The 17384-nt window shown below is 35.3% G+C and overlaps 1 protein-coding gene across 6 annotated transcripts in view; it reads right to left on the bottom strand.

The window, feature by feature from the left end:
- Nucleotides 1-324: 324 nt before the first annotated feature.
- LOC114287195 (uncharacterized) overlaps nt 325-17384 on the bottom strand; it is a 36855-nt gene continuing 19795 nt past the window's right edge. For 4 of the 6 annotated variants that reach the window (XR_003637832.2, XR_014338966.1, XM_082884523.1 and 1 more), the window contains 3 exons: nt 2178-2367; nt 1627-1674; nt 325-762 (listed from right to left, as the gene is read on the bottom strand). Coding sequence is in view for 4 of the 6 variants with exons in the window: in XM_082884523.1 (XP_082740649.1) it covers nt 699-762; nt 1627-1674; nt 2178-2367 (302 nt within the window). In the remaining 2 variants the exon portion in view is untranslated. The remainder of the gene's footprint in view (nt 763-1626; nt 1675-2177; nt 2368-17384) is intronic. The other 2 variants (XM_082884527.1, XM_082884524.1) reach the window with 1 other exon arrangement.

Genomic DNA, 17384 nt, shown 5'->3' with positions numbered 1-17384 from the left:
AAATACCTATAATAAAACTGAAAAAATAGCACTAATATAAAATAATAACTCCCATTCATATAGTAAAATCTTATCAAATGATAGTCCACAATCATTGTGTAAAAAAAAACATTCACACACAAATCAAACGGTGTATGTTACACAATTTAAAGAGATTAATAATTCCAAAATTAATAGCTGTAAAATGTTAATCTTGTCTAATTTAATTTACTCAATCAAACAAACATATTCTAAGGTTCTTAACGTTCAGTTTATTCAGAATGAATTATCATCCACATATATATATATATATATGAGTAAAAAAGTTCACCAGCTAAACTCAGCTCAACTTAATAAATTTGTTCTAATTACTTGATTTTCTTTTTTAAGAAAGGGAAAACTTTAGTGCACAAGGGTCAGATTTATAGTTAGCATCTTGATGGCCCTTTACTTACATGCTCTTCAAATTGTTTCATATTTCTCACACCCTAGAAATCTTCATATGGTCGTTGGAGAGTTAAGAATAAGTCATCAATGCAAATAAACTCACTATTTCAAATACAACAACCATCAAAAAAAAAATTAAAAAATTAAAAAAAAAAGTCATAACAACTGATAGTAATATTAGTCCTCGGACTACCAGGTCACCAGCTAAAGTTGCAAACACCAGACTTTCTTGTTCATCAGCATTCTTCTTTAGATCTGCCAATTTGACGACACTAACGAAAGCAATCTTGCATACCACCACACTCATTCTGGATCAGGAGAACCACCAGGGACAAGCTGCATTATGCACAAAATGTTAGAATTGTAGAATACAAAATCAATAGGACTCAACTTCTCAAACAAATTGTCCAAGTCTAACAAGGCAGTAACAAAAGTGTTGCAATGTCCAAGTCTAATGATTTTTTTAATTGAGAGACAAATTTAAGCGATATTCAATGATAGCCGAAGAGATATCCATGAAATTAACCCAAAATATTATGTTCTAATACAGTGATTTGATGATAGAGACAGAGAGTAAGGTGCATTTCCAAACAGGCTGTTTATAAATGAAAGTATTTATTTTCTTGCTAACAATAGATAACTAAAATGATTTGGCACAACTCAAAGTTACTTATTTGATATCATTTTCTTGTTAACAATCGATAACTGAAATGATTTGGCACCACTCAAAGTTACCTATTTGATACCACAGTGAGAGGACCACAATTGAACAACACAAGAAAAGAAAATCCAAGGTAAACAAAGGCAATGACTATTTTCCACAAGTAATTATTGTAAAATTATAACTTTGAAAGGAAAACTATGAAAATAACCTATGAATTATAAGTTCTGTCAGGCATAACATGAGGTAATGACTAAAATCCATGTTTTATGCCAACAACCTATGAAAAGAAACATGTAACATTTCAATAATAATGAAGAAACTACAAAAACTAAAGATAACAGTCTAGATAACAAAATTTTGGGAAGTGACTGTTATAACATGCAAAATACACATTCATAGTACATAGAAAATTGATTGAAATATGGAAAACACAGACACCATGCAAAAGAAATTTAGGGATTCAAACGGCTATTTTGGCAAAAAATCATCACAAGATCTTGAACTTCTATCACAACATAAAAGCAGAACCATAGTACCTTTGAAGCTTGCTGAAATAAGAAGCTGGTTTGCTCCATCCCACTAATCTAGAGAAGCGCAAGGAAATCAATATTCCAGCATGTATAGAAAACCGTCAGCAGTAATAAAACATATCGTACTAAATAATCCAACGCAACAGATAACAATAAAAGCAATGCTAAAGACTACCCTAAAACTAACATAAGAATGTTAACACTTCATTCTCAGCAAAAATAAATGTATATTCTATATACGAAAAATGTGCATACAGAATGATGTGGTGATATGACATTTTAAAAATTAAGAGTCAACTAAATGATTGTTTTATTTTGAAATGAGCACAATCTCGATTCAACTACATCAATCATTTTGTATAAATAAAAATACTGTATAATTTTTATATTTGTATAGCATTACTCCAAAAATAAAGAAGACAAAGATAGTTTCAATGCAATTCTATAAAATAAAGATCTGAGTTGTTGCTAAAAAATGGAATATCAAGAGAATAGCTTTCCTTAAAAAGGGATATGATGTGATGATCGTTTATTTTAAAAAAACTTAGAACTCTCACCTAAAATCGTCCGAACAGCTTCTAGGTAGGAGGGATTTCTCTTGGGCCCTGGATCGGGTGATTTGTAATAGTGGCAGAGAGAGAAGGCAGAAACAAAGGTTACTGATTGAAAGAACAGCATAGTCAATGGGCCTGCAATCCACCCCAACTGAGACATGCTCCATGCTAGCGATAGTTAGTACCCCTGATCCTATACAAGTTAACAGACACAGTCAGATAGTTAAAATTGATAATTGATAACATTTTAAATGTCTAAAGTTCAAATTGAAAAAAAATAAAAATACTAGTTTAATTTGTTACAATGTTAAATTTTGAGATTTTTTTTTTTTTAAAGTTCCCAATTATTTTATTCCAATGCATTTCAAGTCACAGGATCACCAAAATAATAGAAAAATAGAAATCTAACAGAGAACAAGAAAGAGAGAACTTCAACTTGAGCTTGGCATATAAACAAACATGTAATATACACAAATAAATCCAAATATACATACACACAAGATTTGAAGGTAGAGAAAGTGAAGAGATTGGAGATCTGTACCTCAAGCTAAAGAGAATCTGGAAAAAGGAAAGTAACTGTATATATGGGATTGTAAATGGGTAAGTGTATATTCAGATATCTTTCAACTTTCTCAACATAATAGATCAAAAAAGGATGCGTTCAGACACAAATCAACTCCTCCTCCTCCTCATCCTCTCTCTCTCTCTCTCTCTCTCTCTCTCACACACACACACACACACACACACACATACAGACTTGAAGTAAAGACTTAAATCTAGTTTAACGAAGCAGAGAGTGAAGAAAAGAAGAAAATGATGTGTTTAGCCACAAATCAACTTGTAGTTTCTTGCTTACAATTTCAATTTCAATAACCAAATCGAGAGAGATGGGAAGGAAGAGCTTGAGAGAGACAAAGAAATCGATACCTTGCCGGTGCAGGTGGTGGCGGTGGCGATGCAGATGGTGGTGGCGATGGAGCTTCGAAATCGAAATCAGAGATTCAGATGAAATCGAAATCAGAGAAATCAAGCCGGTGTAGACGGTGGTGGCGGTGGAGCTTCAAAATCGAAATCGAAATCACTTTGAATCTCAAAGATGAATCTGTGAGAATGATAACAGTTTAGAGAGGGTTGAGAGAGACAAGATTTGAAGGCATGAGGATTCCAAATAAGGGTTTACAAAGGGCTTTAACAATTATTCTCATATTCAAAATAGACTTTGAAATTGAGAGAGAGAATCACCGAAACATTAAATTTCGAAATTGAAATCGAGAGAGAACTTCAAAATCAAAATCAAAATCGAAATCGCCAAGATGAATCACCGAGATTGTATCATTCTGAGATGAATCAGCGAGAGATGAATCGATCCATTGAGAGGGTTTAGAGAAAGAGAGAGAGCGAACGAGAGACTGAAAGAGATTAGGGCTTCAGAGAGTTGCCCATTTAAGGGAGAGAGAGGGGACATTCGAAGGCGCTTTTAAACGCTTGAAACGGTGTCGTTTTGATTTTTTAAAACAGCGACGTTTAAGAAACGTCGTTAAATATTATAAAATGTGACGTTTAATAAAACGCCGTTAAATTAACGTCGCCAAAACTCATTTTTCATGTAGTGATATATATAGACTGCATGTGAAACTAGCAATAAACGCATGTTTGGACTTTATGTGACTATGGTTTTCTACTATAAAACAAATACAAAGGAAATATAAGTCATGTATGTGTGGTTTTTTAGCAAAACAACATCTAGTCTTGACCAATAGAACCTACACTGATTTAAATTTAATCTTCAATTTTATAGTGGAACTAACATGCTATTCAGATTATTCTATTGTAGTTGCATGCTCAGGTAGTGAGTGAATTCTTTGAATTTCATACAGTAAATTATTTTAAATAATGTTCCTTCAAGCCTTATAAATTTTAAAGTTCATTGGCATGCTATCTAGAATAATGTAATATTATATTACATGCATTAAAGTAATAATTTATGCCATGAAAATTTATGTGAACATATGGATTTGTTTCATGTTCTATGCCATATTTTAAAAAATTTATTTTTGTTTTAAGAGTAGCCACAGCATCTTAAGACATAAAGATATAGTGATCCTCAGTATTTTGATCACATAAAGTTAAAATCAATTTGGCATTTTCATATTGCAATTATATTTTATGAATAATTTCTTGGTCCCACAGGAAAGTAGTTATATATAAAATTTAATTGGAATAAGATAATGGGTTGGGTATTAAAGGGATTGGACACTCTAAACCCACAGGAATGAGTTTTCTTTTCCTTGAATATTTCAGAATCTATTAGTCTTATTGTAAAGTAATAGCAAATTTAATACAATTTAGTAACCTCTACCCACATGAAGGTTTAGATTTGTTATTGAATTTGACATTGGCTGATTCATACTATAGTTATTGTTTCAAAGCATTAATGATATTCTTGGTAATTGCAATGATTTCTACCTTTATACTGTCTAATGAGTCTTCTCGTATTCTATTCTTGAACGGTGATAATTTTTTAGACTGGAAGGACAAAATCCTTCAGACATTAGGGTGCATGGACCTCAGTATAGCACTCTATGTGAATGAACCTCCTGAACCCACAGGCGAGATTTCCGCTGTAGAAAGGAATGCTTATGACAAATGGAAGCAATCTAATCGCTTAAGCCTAATGCTCATAAAGTCACAAATCAGCCAGAGCATTAGGGGTTCAATCTCATCATCTGATAAGGTCAATAACTACATGAGAGCTATTAAAGAGCAATTTGTTAGTTCTGACAAGGCTTTGGCAAGCACCCTAATGAACAAACTATCAAGCATAAAGCATAGCAATTCTAGGAGTGTGCGTGACCACATTATGGAAATGAGGGACATTGTAGCTCGTCTTAAGTCCTTAGAGATTGAGATTTCTTAGTCATTCCTTGTCAATTTCATACTCAATTCTCTTCCTATGGAATATGAAGCATTCCAAATTTCTTACAACACACAAAAGGGAAAATGGTCTATCAATGAACTTTTGACCATGTGTGTTCAAGATGAGGAGAGATTGAAGCATGAAAATGTGGAAAGTGGTCATCTAGCAACACGTAAATGAGGGCAATGGAAAAAGGGCAAAAGTGATCACAAATGGAAGAAGCCTGGTAAAGTGCCATTCAAAAATCATGGCAATAAGGATGCATGTTTCTTCTGCAAGAAAAAAGGTCACTTGAAGAAAGACTGCCCCAAGTATAAGAAATGTCTTGAGAAGAAAGGTAATCTCATATCTCCTATGTGTTATGAATCTAATTTTGTTAATACTCATTAACATGATTGGTGGATTGATTCAGGTTCTACAATTCACATTGTTAATACCATGTAGGGCTTCCTCAGCCTAAGGAAACCGATGAAAAGTGAACACGACATCTATTCAGGCAATGGGATGTGTTCACATGTTAAAGCTATAGGAACGTTCCGACTTGTTTTAAAGAATGGTTTTGTTCTGGATCTTGAAAACACTTTTTAGATTCCATCGTTTTCTGAAAAATTTAATATCTATTTCTAGACTAGTACCGTTTGGATTTGAATTTCAATTTGTTGGTTCAAATTTTAGTTTGTTTAAAGACTTTGTTTCTATAGCATTTGGTACTTTAATGGTTTTTACAAATTAAATTTGGATCCTATTTTTGAACAAAGTCTTTTAACCTTGCATTTGGCATTAAGCGTAATATTGTTGATAAGTCCTTCTCTATACTTTGGCATAGGAGATTGGAACATATCTCTATTGAGAGAATAAAGAGGTTGGTTAATGATGAAGTCCTTTCAACTCTTGATTACCAACTTTGGTATTTGTGGGGACTGCATAAAAGGAAAGCAGACCAACAAGACCAGTATAGGTGACAAAAAGAGTGAGAAAATTCTCGGAATCATACACACTAATATTTGTGGACCATTTACTCCAGCTTGTCTGAATGGTCAAAGATATTTGATCTCAGTTATTGATGACTATATATGATACATGTATCTCTACCTCTTGTTTGATAAGGCCGAGGCACTTGATGCCTTTAAAGTTTATAAAGAAAAGGTAGAGAAACAAACAGAAAAAAATAAACAAATAATAAAATTGAGAGGTCAGACATGGGTGGAGAATATTATGGGAGGTACACAGAATTGGGACAATTACCAAGTCCATTTGCTAAGTTCCTTAAGGAAAAAGGCATTATTGCACAATATTTAATGCATGGCACGCCACAACAAAATGGTGTTACTGAAAGAAGGAACCGAACACTTACGGACATGGTAAGGAGCATGCTTAATTATTCCAATGTGCCTATAAATTTGTGGAGTGAAGCTTTAAAAACTGTTGTTCATATCTTAGATAGGGTTCCATCCAAGGTTGTTCCCAAAACACCATTTGAGTTATGGAAATGATGGAAGCCACGTTTAAGAAACTTACATGTTTGGGGTTGTCCAATTGAAGTAAGGGTGTATAACCTACATTTAAAGAAATTAGACCTCAAAACATTTAGTGATTTTTTTCCTAGGCTATGCGGAAAACTCCAAGGGCTATAGATTTTATTTTCCTTCAAATTCAGTTAGAATTGTTGAAGCCATGAATGCTAAGTCTACTGAGGAAGTTGACCCTAGTGGGAGTTACCCTCAAAAGATAGAGCAGAAGGAATCATGGGATTTAGATGCAACACTTGTGAATATAGGTGATTTGGTTGTCTTTCGAGATAATCAACTCAATATCCTTGAAGATCAATCAATTCAAGAACTTCCACCACAGGAGGAACAAGTCAACATAGAGCATGTAGCTTAAGTCCAACTGAGACTACAGAATTAAGGAGATTCTCATGAACTAGAAAATCAGCAATTTCTAGTGATTATTTTAAATATTTAAAAGAGTCTAATTTTGATATCAAACCTAAAGATGATCCTATTTCATTTTTCAATGCCATGAATAGAGATGATTCTCAATTTTGGTATGATGCCGTGAAGAAAAATTTGGAATCTATGACATAAAGTAATGGTGTTTTCAAAACACGTAGAGGGCATGGGACTGATTAGTTAGCTCAATAATTTTTCTAGTTGTTGTTTTGTTTTATTTTGTTTTGTCATGACATTTTGATTATTATTAATGAAAAGCATCATTTTGTGCACCTAAAGTATTCGTGATGTTATGTAGTCCATTGAGACTATTGATCCATAGGGATCATTGGCCCAAAATAACTCATTAAAGGTTATTCATAAAGAATGACACCACATAAAGTTGAGGAGCAAGGATCCTCTAAAGTGATTTTTCCCTAAAGTTTCCTAGAGTGTTATATTGTGTGGTTAAGATTTACTGGCAAGTCACATCAGAAAAATTGATGTGACTTGCCAGTAAATCTCAACCACACAATGTAGCACTCTAGGAAACTTTAGGAAAATTTCACTCTAGAGGATCCTTGGTGAAAGTTGAGAGTATCATACAATGTAATACATTGAAGGAAATACTCATTTGTTAGAGTATAGCTGCCATGATTCGTGTATTATGTCTCTCTATAAAGTTTGGGTATTTTTATTTAATGGGCATAATTAGTTTGTTGGTTACCAAAAGTCAGCAAAATGTGTCATATGTGCCAAGTGGGAGAATGTAAGCATGTCTCCGTAAATTAGTTCACATGCCACATTGGTTTTTTGTTTTATTATTATTATCATCATCATCATCATCATCATCATTATTATACAAATATTATTTATATATTTAATCAGTAACACTTATTTGGGTCATTAACGTGTGTGATACCCACTACCCTATAAAGTGGTTTTACGGGAAGTTACAACTTCCCTGATGATGGGAAGTTATGAGATGTTACACTTGGATCATGGGTACAAGCCTATCTATAGATATGCGTGTGATAGTGTAGACGCGCTCGAACGTCCCTGGAGAATCCCGTTTTGTTCATTGGGCTTACTACAGTTCGGACTCAATGTCACGGTTCTTAATCTGATCTCGCAAAATACAATACGAGATTGATAAATCACCAAAGAGTCCAAATCCGGCAAATCGTTTTGAAAAACTGATTTTTTAGAAAGAAGTGCCAAACATGGACTGCTTTTCCAGATACAGAGTCGCCACCTAAATATTTTATTTTGGGAGAATTTAGGAAACCCTGACTCGTGCCTAAGGCCACATGTCCGTCATCACCAAAGCTGCCTCGGCTCGGGAACTTGGGTACGATTAGGAAAGGTCATGCAACGAGCACCCCCGCTCGCCCGATCAAAGATCGGCCACTACTAAACATGATATCTTGTTTTTGAAAACATATGTGCTCTTATTCTAGCTTATTAGCCTAGAATTGCTACGTGATGCGCACAGCATACAAGTATAGGCTGGATCGTCTAAGTTGGAACAAAACATCTCATGTTTGTTTTTGAAAGCGGTTTACTACTCACAAGTAGGCTAAAATGCAGATTTTGCCACCCCCGAGTGGGCTTAGAAAACATGGTGATTTGCCACTTTCAAGTGGGCTTAAAACTCGCAATCGATGAATTGTTCCAATTTAAATAATCCAACCTTCACCCACAGGAATTCAGGCAGGTATATCACATAAACAGTTAGCCTCATGGAAAACATGCTATCATGGCAGTCACTCACACACATGCGAGGATGCTAAAGCATAAACACTCACCGAGTACTCCAAGCCAAAACAGAAATTAGTTAGTAATCAATGCATGATCCTAGTTCATGTTAAGATGGCTAATGCAACACATGCAAAATTCAACTAAGATAGGCTCGGCTATTCTAAGATGGCATATGAGATGCTACAGATAACATGTATTCAACTCGGAATTGAAATACAATGCAGTTAGTATGATGCGCCGAGCCCGGTGCATGCAAGACAGATGAATGAATGCAAACATGCGAAGCATAAGGATGCTAATTGAAACATGCCTTAAAACTAACCATCGTAAGCTGGTAAATAAAAGGGAGAAAGACGTGGGGTTGGAAGACATGCAACACACACACGCACACTTATTACAACAATTGTGCCCTCTCGATGGAGGGTCCGAATAAATAATACAAAACCAACTAGCTAACCTAAGCTAAGTTAATTAAACTAGTTATTACACAACGAAATAAATAGTAAACTACAGCTAATTATTACACAACATTAACTAAGTAAGCAATCTAAATAAGCATACAAACTAAATGAATGTGGACTGCCTTAACTCCGCCTTGAATGACAAAGGACGCATGCATGCTTGAATTGCCTTGTTCAGAAATCCCTCGCGACGGCCCTAACTCGCCTTTGTTTGCAATTGATCTCAGAAACTTGCACGAAGCTCCAGAGAGATGAAACTCCACCCTGGGAATTTGTGGGAAGGCTGCCGACCAGCTTATAGGCATGGGAGACCAACTACCGACCACCTTTTGTGGTGGAAACCAAAAAAAGTGGTCGGCCAACCAGTAAATCTGGTCGGCCGACCAGTTTCCTCTCCTGGTTTCTGGTTTTTCTACAACAAAGGGAAAAAGAGAGGCACGGCAAAGTATTTGCAACACATGTGTGTACGACCACTCTCCCCATCATTGCACAAGCTCGAGGGAGTGTAGTCCTTGACCCTCGGGCCACCAATCACGCATCTTGATGCATGATGGCCGAGGAGTCGAATTGCATGACTTAATATGGAATGAATGCACATATGAACACGTAAAGCCTAGAACTCCATCATGTATAGTCAAGAGTGTCGGCGGCCGGGAATTAAGGCACGTTTCATCACTTTAAGTATGAAATGCCCCTCGTTTCCCGTGTTTGGACTAACTCCTATTCCAAACACAATGCAACAAACATGGCATGCACAATACGACTTCAAGCATGCAATCCTAATGCAATGCAACTAAGTCATGCAAACATGCAAGGGAAGAACATGCAAACATGCACCTAGCATACACAATGCTATAAGCTATATGGCATGCGCAATGCTCATGACATTTGGCATACACATTGCTCATAGAAACTAACACACACAATGAGATGAACAAGGCATGCACAATGCAATGATCAATCATGTGACAACATGGCATACTCAATGCCATGAGCTACAATGGCATACTCGATGCAAAATGGACTTAAACCAAAATGGATGGACCTCAGCCACACCCAAGCCAGTGGCCAATAGATGATGACACTAAGGCACACAAAACACATGCAAGCATGCACAATGCAATGGACCAAGCTTAAGGCATAAAACACAACTTTCCCAAATGCATTGAAGTGATGAAATATGAAGTGCAAGGGCATGTGTTCCAGCTCTGAAATGGCATGCAAAATGACTCCAAATCATGCAAACAACTCATGAAATGCATGTTGAATGGCTCAAGTACCGAAACTAGTGAAGTGTATTACACTATAGGCATGCAAGGAAATGCTCAAATGACCAAAACAACTCCAAACAGAACCTATGCAGACCCAAAACAGTAGCAAAATGAGTTGGGATGATGGCTTGAAAGGCACAAAAATAAAGCTCATGCAATGGCTCACAAAATAGGGTAAAAAAGCCCAACTCTCAAGGGCACTTAAAGAGTGGAAAACATGGAAGTATGACAGTCCTATATGCTCTGCAATATCATGCTCAATGATGCCAAAACATGAAATACCTCAAGTTAAGCATGCAAGGGTCCTCAAAGCTCAAAGCTAGGCAAGGCTATTACACTACAAGCATGCATGGAAAGCATCATTCGACCAAGAGGCCTCAAAACAGAGCTAAGGCAGCCCGAAATATGAACAAAATCAGTTTGGATCATGGCCAAAATATGCTAGAATAGAGGGCCAAAACATCATGCATTTCAAGCTATTAAACATGATTTACACTACAAGCATATGAAGCATGTGAGAGGCTACCAAACCAGCCAAAAATAGAGTCATGGCATGCCAAATGATGACCAAAAAACCACTGAAATGTGACCAATACATGCAAGAATGACATGTTACTTTGATAAGCCATAAAAGGGATTACTCTACATATGCAAGAGGCAAACCCAAGGTGACCGAACCAGCCATAGATAGAGTCTAGGCAGGTCCCAAAAGTCACCAAAAAAGGCCTGAACCAAGCCTTGGAAGTATGAAAGTAGGTGCTCCTTTGAAAGGCCAAAAATGCAAACAAACAAGGCCAAAAGGGAGAGGGTCTCCCCTCTCTGATTTAGGCCCTCAAAACCACATGCCAACCACTGAAAATCTGCTGGATTTCAGTGGCTAGAAGGCCAAGCAAAGATCAACACAAAGGTCTCATGGCATGGCACAAAACAAGGCTAAATAGAGTATGCAAGAGGGTAGATGACCCTCAACACCAAAAGAGCCTTAAACAAACATGAAAAACACTTAAATATGAAGCTTTTTTCAGTTGACAACAAAGCCTAAATATGGATGCAAGTATGGCTAAGAGAATGATCAATATAGAGCTTAAAAGGAGGGAAAATGAGTTACCCTTGAAGCTCAGCAAAACCAGCAAGTTTTGGGACCAAAAACCAACTCTTGAGCTCCCTCAAGACCCTCTAACAACTTAGCTATAAGGTAAGAGAGGTTGTGTGCACAAGTGTGAAGCAAAACCACAATATAAAAAGAGAAAGAGAGAGATATATGGAGAGATATATGCTCAAGCCTTGGACCAAAATTCAGAACCTGGTGAAAGGAGATGGAGGGTCTCTCTTATAGAGGTTTGAAGCTAAAGCTTCCTCAAGAAGCTAAAAACTTGGATGCAAATCCTCCATACACGTATATGGAGGATACAGTCTGTGCCTTCCAGCTGGCACAGCTGACATCCACACAATCTGACAAAACAGGAGGAAACCAGCCGACCAGAAAAGGTGGTTGGCCGACCACTTTCCCTGGTCGGCCGACCAGGGCAAGTGGTCTCCTAGACAAAAGGTGGTTGGCCAAGGGAAATGGTGGTCTCCACACTGAAATCAAGCTAATGGTGGGGGGTGGGAAACAAGAAAATGTGGCCCAAAGACCAAGACAACCAGTTTCCCGACAAGAAAATCGACTGGCGGGGAAAAGTGGTCTCCAAGGAGAAAAGGTGGTCTTCCACCGTTGTACCACCTCCCAAACAAGGAAAACAAGTTTCATGCCAAAAATGAACCAACACGGATGCAAAACGAGAGTTCGAGAGGCAAAGCGCGCGGCCGGGTGCCTTGAAAACTAGCTATTGAGCACAAAAAGTGGCGTGCGACCACAAAAGTGGTCTCCCAGGCGACAGTGTCTCTCTAGACAGAGGAAACAAGGTGTGTTACAAAAACCGCGCCAAACGGAGAATGTTAAGCGGTCCCGAACCGAGGCGCACGACCGACGGCTCCGAAAATCGAAAACTAGTCTCCAAACGGGAATAGTGGCCTACAACCACGAAAAGTAGTCTACGACCACTGAGAGATGGTCTACAAGACCTCTCCCTCCCTTCGGGAAAACAAAACAAAACTTTGTTCGCGGACCGAGTCAAAGCACAAAAGGTCCCGAGGTCCGGAGGTGAGGCTTTCAGCCAAAAACTCCGAAATCTCGAAACGAGCTCAACATGCGCGATCACCGAGCACTCAATCGATAACGTCTGAGTCTTAAGGTCAGTCCAAAATGGGGTGTCTACAGATAGCCATCAAAACACAGGCTTTGTTTTGTGAATAAAATAGGCTTGAAACTCTGTTTCTTCTACTCGTCCATCTGGTTTTGTGAAAGTATTTTTTAAATGGTTTTGTTTATGCATTCAAGACTTAATCAATCAAGAACAAGATTCAAAGGCTTCAACATCATGGAAGGAGGTATTCTTCTTTTATTAAATTCTTTTAGTTCTCACAATTCCTTCTATAGGATTTTTTGGTGCGGATGTACCACTACCATCCTGATCTTTTTCATCTTTTACAATTTTTGCACTTTGTTCAATAACCATAAAAGAAGTTCAAAATCTTTTAATAAAACTTTCTTTTGAATTTTAAGAGAAATTTCTTTTATTTCTCTTAACTCTTTAGATATTTCAGTAATCATGATATTTTAATTTCTGCAAATATTTAAAGTTTCTTTATGCACATCCATTAGACTATTTAATAGTCCTGTGGTTTCAGTTTTACTATTTTCATGATCAAGATGTATAAGGTTTTTTACTTTTATTATATCTTGCATTAAATATTGAATTTCCATTTTTAAAATTTTTTCTAGAATTGATTTCTAGGCTCTGATACCAAGATTGAGGGTCTCACAATATCTTACAAGTAAAAACTAATTTTTCAAAATTATACTAAACTTAGTTTAACCATAAAATTATACTAGAATTTTAAGATCACTTTATAATTTATGAAACTTGAGTTGAGTGAAAAGATGAGTGAATTTGAGGTTGATGATGTGGATATTGAGATGGAGTGTCACCAAATTATGGGTCTCTTTAGAATTCCAAAATTAGAGCTCCCAATCTTTATTCTTTTGGACTCCTTATGCACCAAATTCATAGGTTTAAGGTGCTCTTAGAGAACCGGTTAGGACTTTGCTTAGCTTATTAGAATCTCTTTGTCTCATTAAAAAGCATAATAATGAATTATGACAAGATTATCATCTTCAAGTGACAATTTTAAGGCATTTTCAGTTCGTACTTTTTACTTGTATCAATTTATGTTTTAAGTAAATTTTCAAAATATCTCCACTGTTTTACGCAAATTTATATCAAAATAAATTTGGAATTTTTTTATGAGAGACTTAAATGTGTGGATTTATTGTCCAATAGGTTGTATGATAATTAATAGCATTTTTCATCAAATATTATTAAAAAAACGGTAGTAATTGTTAATTTTCAACAATAGTTTGAAAATTTTGTCACAAAAAATGTCACTACTTATAAGTTTTAGTGACAGTTTAAAAAAATTGTCACAACAAAAATGTCACTAATTTTTAAATTCCAGCAACAGCTTGAAAAATTCATCGTAGATAAAGGTCACTAATCGTAAGTTTTAGCGATAATTTATAAAAATCATGACAAAAAAAAGTCACTAATTGTCAATTTTTAGGGACATGTAAAAAATTATTACAAAAAATTATTTTTAGCGACAATTTTACAAGGACTTATTTCTAATAGGATTTTATGGGAATTAAATCCAACTATTAGCACATATTGGTAGTTTACCATTTTTTTTATTTAGCACTTTGAATAACATATTGTGTTAGTTTATAAGGGCAAACAATTTTGTACTACTAGTGTAGGTCCTCCAGCAAAACACATAAACGATTTTGGAGCAAAATACCCTCACATTTATGTTCACATTTCACATTTCAAAATTATTTCAAAACTTACAATTTTAAAAACTTTTGATTTACATATCCATTTTTGATAAATTTTGTATTTTTAGAATCCTCTCATCAAAATCTATCAAATAAGATCCATAAACAATATGAAATTTTAAAAAATTATTGTGTTCGTTATTACATCATAGTGAAATTTTACTGACTTTGCATGGTAAAAGTTTGTTGTCCAATATCTATGAAACTTCTATTTTAGTGCTAAAAATTAAAATTTTGAAAATCAAATCCAAAATTAGATCTTTGATTCCAAATTTAACACCAAAAAGTTTAAATTTATTGCTCCAAAAGAAAGTCAGCGAAATAACACACGACTAATGAAATAAGACTTCAGTTAGAGAAATTTCACTGAGTACGACAAATGGTAAACATAGAGTAGACCGAGAAAAAACATGCAAAACAAACAACAACAATTAGATTTCTATCAACTAATAACATACAAATCAATAAATAAAATAAATAGAGAATGAGAAACTTCATTGAAGGCGATCAACGTTGAACTACTGAGATACGTTAAAGAGAGATAGAACTAGTGCTTGACAGATTGGTGAAAATAATGATTTTTTCAAGTGAATAAAGCACATCCTACACCGAATGATGGAAGAGCCTAAGTGATTGATGGTGGCAGGGTGATTTGAGTGAAAAGAATATAAGCAGTGGTGGCGGTGGCAAATGCGATTAAGGTGGTGGTAGTAGATGTCATTGAGGTGACGTCAGTAAACACAATAGAGAGAGAGAGAGAGAGAGAGAGAGAGAAATGATACAAAAAAAAAAAGAAGAGAAAAACAATAGAGAGTGGGAAAAAAATAGTAAATTGGTGGAGAGTTCTAGGGTTTCTAGGGCTATAAGGTTAGTTTTGACCATTTATGTTAAAATTTGTCCTTATCCTTCTAAGATTTGAAATCCTAATGACTTTAACTATCAAGCAAATTGTTAGTATGCTCGAACTTTTACACAAATATGTAGAGGATCTACCCTTAATTAGCCTATATCATATTAAAAATTATTTTGTGGTGATATATCAATTTCTAAATTTACCACAGTCATTAGGGTTGAACCCAAAAAAAAAAAAAAAATCATAAAAATTGCAAACTGTCTGATCCAAATTGAATCGGACAATTTGGTTTATTTTTTTTGAAAGTAAGGTTCAATCTTGATTCTTAAATCGGTGGACCATACTAAATGATTTAGTCCATAATTTTATGGTTCCAAACTTTTCGTGATTTAATTTAATTATAAATTTCATGAAAATCGTAGGTAGCCATTTAATCTTAATTTATTTTAAAAGCAAACCAAATTAAAAGAGTCGAGCGAGAAAAAACATGCAAAACAAACAACAACAATTAGATTTCTATCAACTAATAACATACAAATCAATAAGTAAAATAAATAGACAATGAGAAACTTCATTGAAGGCGATCAACGTTGAACTACTGAGATGCGTCAAAGAGAGATAGAACCAGTGCTTGACAGATTAGTGAAAATAATGATTTTTTCAAATGAATAGAGCACATCCTACACCGAATGATGGAAGAGCCTAAGTGATTGATGGTGGCAGCAGTGACTTTGAGTGAAAAGAATATAAGCAGTGGTGGCGGTGGCAAATGCGATTAAGGTGGTGGTAGTAGATGTCATTGAGGTGACGTCAGTAAACACAATAGAGAGAGAGAGAGAGAGAGAGAGAGAGAGAGAGAAATGATACAAAAAGAAAAGAAGAGAAAAACAATAGAGAGTGGGAAAAAAATAGTAAATTGGTGGAGAGTTCTAGGGTTTCTAGGGCTATAAGGTTAGTTTTGACCATTTATGTTAAAATTTGTCCTTATCCTTCTAAGATTTGAAATCCTAATGACTTTAACTATCAAGCAAATTGTTAGTATGCTCGAACTTTTACACAAATATGTAGAGGATCTACCCTTAATTAGCCTATATCATATTAAAAATCATTTTGTGGTGGTATATCAATTTCTAAATTTACCACAGTCATTAGGGTTGAACCCAAAAAAAAAAAAAAAAATCATAAAAATTGCAAACGGTCTGATCCAAATTGAATCGAACAATTTGGTTTATTTTTTTTGAAAGTACTGTTCAATCTTGATTCTTAAATCGGTGAACCGTACTAAATGATTTAGTCCATAATTTTATGGCTCCAAACTTTTCGTGATTTAATTTAATTATAAATTTCATGAAAATCGTAGGTAGCCACTTAATCTTAATTTATTTTAAAAGCGAACCAAATTAAAAGAGTAGACTGAGAAAAAACATGCAAAACAAACAACAACAATTAGATTTCTATCAACTACTAACATACAAATCAATAAATAAAATAAATAGAGAATGAGAAACTTCATTCAAGGCAATCAACGTTGAACTACTGAGATGCATCAAAGAGAGATAGAGCCAGTGCTTGACAGATTGGTGAAAATAATGATTTTTTCAAGTGAATAGAGCACACCCTACAGCGAATGATGGAAGAGCCTAAGTGATTGATGGCGGCAGCGGTGATTTTGAGTGAAAAGAATATAAGCAGTGGTGGCGGTGGCGGTGGCAAATGCGATTAAGGTGGTGGTAGTAGATGTCATTGAGGCGACGTCAGTAAACACAATAGAGAGAGAGAGAGAGAGAGAGAGAGAGAGATGATACAAAAAGAAAAGAAGAGAAAAACAATAGAGAGTGGGAAAAAAATAGTAAATTGGTGGAGAGTTCTAGGGTTTCTAGGTCTATAAGGTTAGTTTTGACCATTTATGTTAAAATTTGTCCTTATCCTTCTAAGATTTGAAATCCTAAGGACTTTAATTATCAAGCAAATTGTTAGTATGCTCAAACTTTTACACAAATATGTAAAGGATCTACCCTTAATTAGCCTATATCATATTAAAAATTATTTTGTGGTGATATATCAATTTCTAAATTTACCACA

Source organism: Camellia sinensis, chromosome 1, assembly GCF_055761805.1.
Source record: "Camellia sinensis isolate YWXY chromosome 1, ASM5576180v1, whole genome shotgun sequence".
Taxonomy (NCBI): Eukaryota; Viridiplantae; Streptophyta; class Magnoliopsida; order Ericales; family Theaceae; genus Camellia; species Camellia sinensis.
Note: the sequence above shows the minus strand (reverse complement) of the source record. Positions and strands in the feature narration are given on the sequence as shown.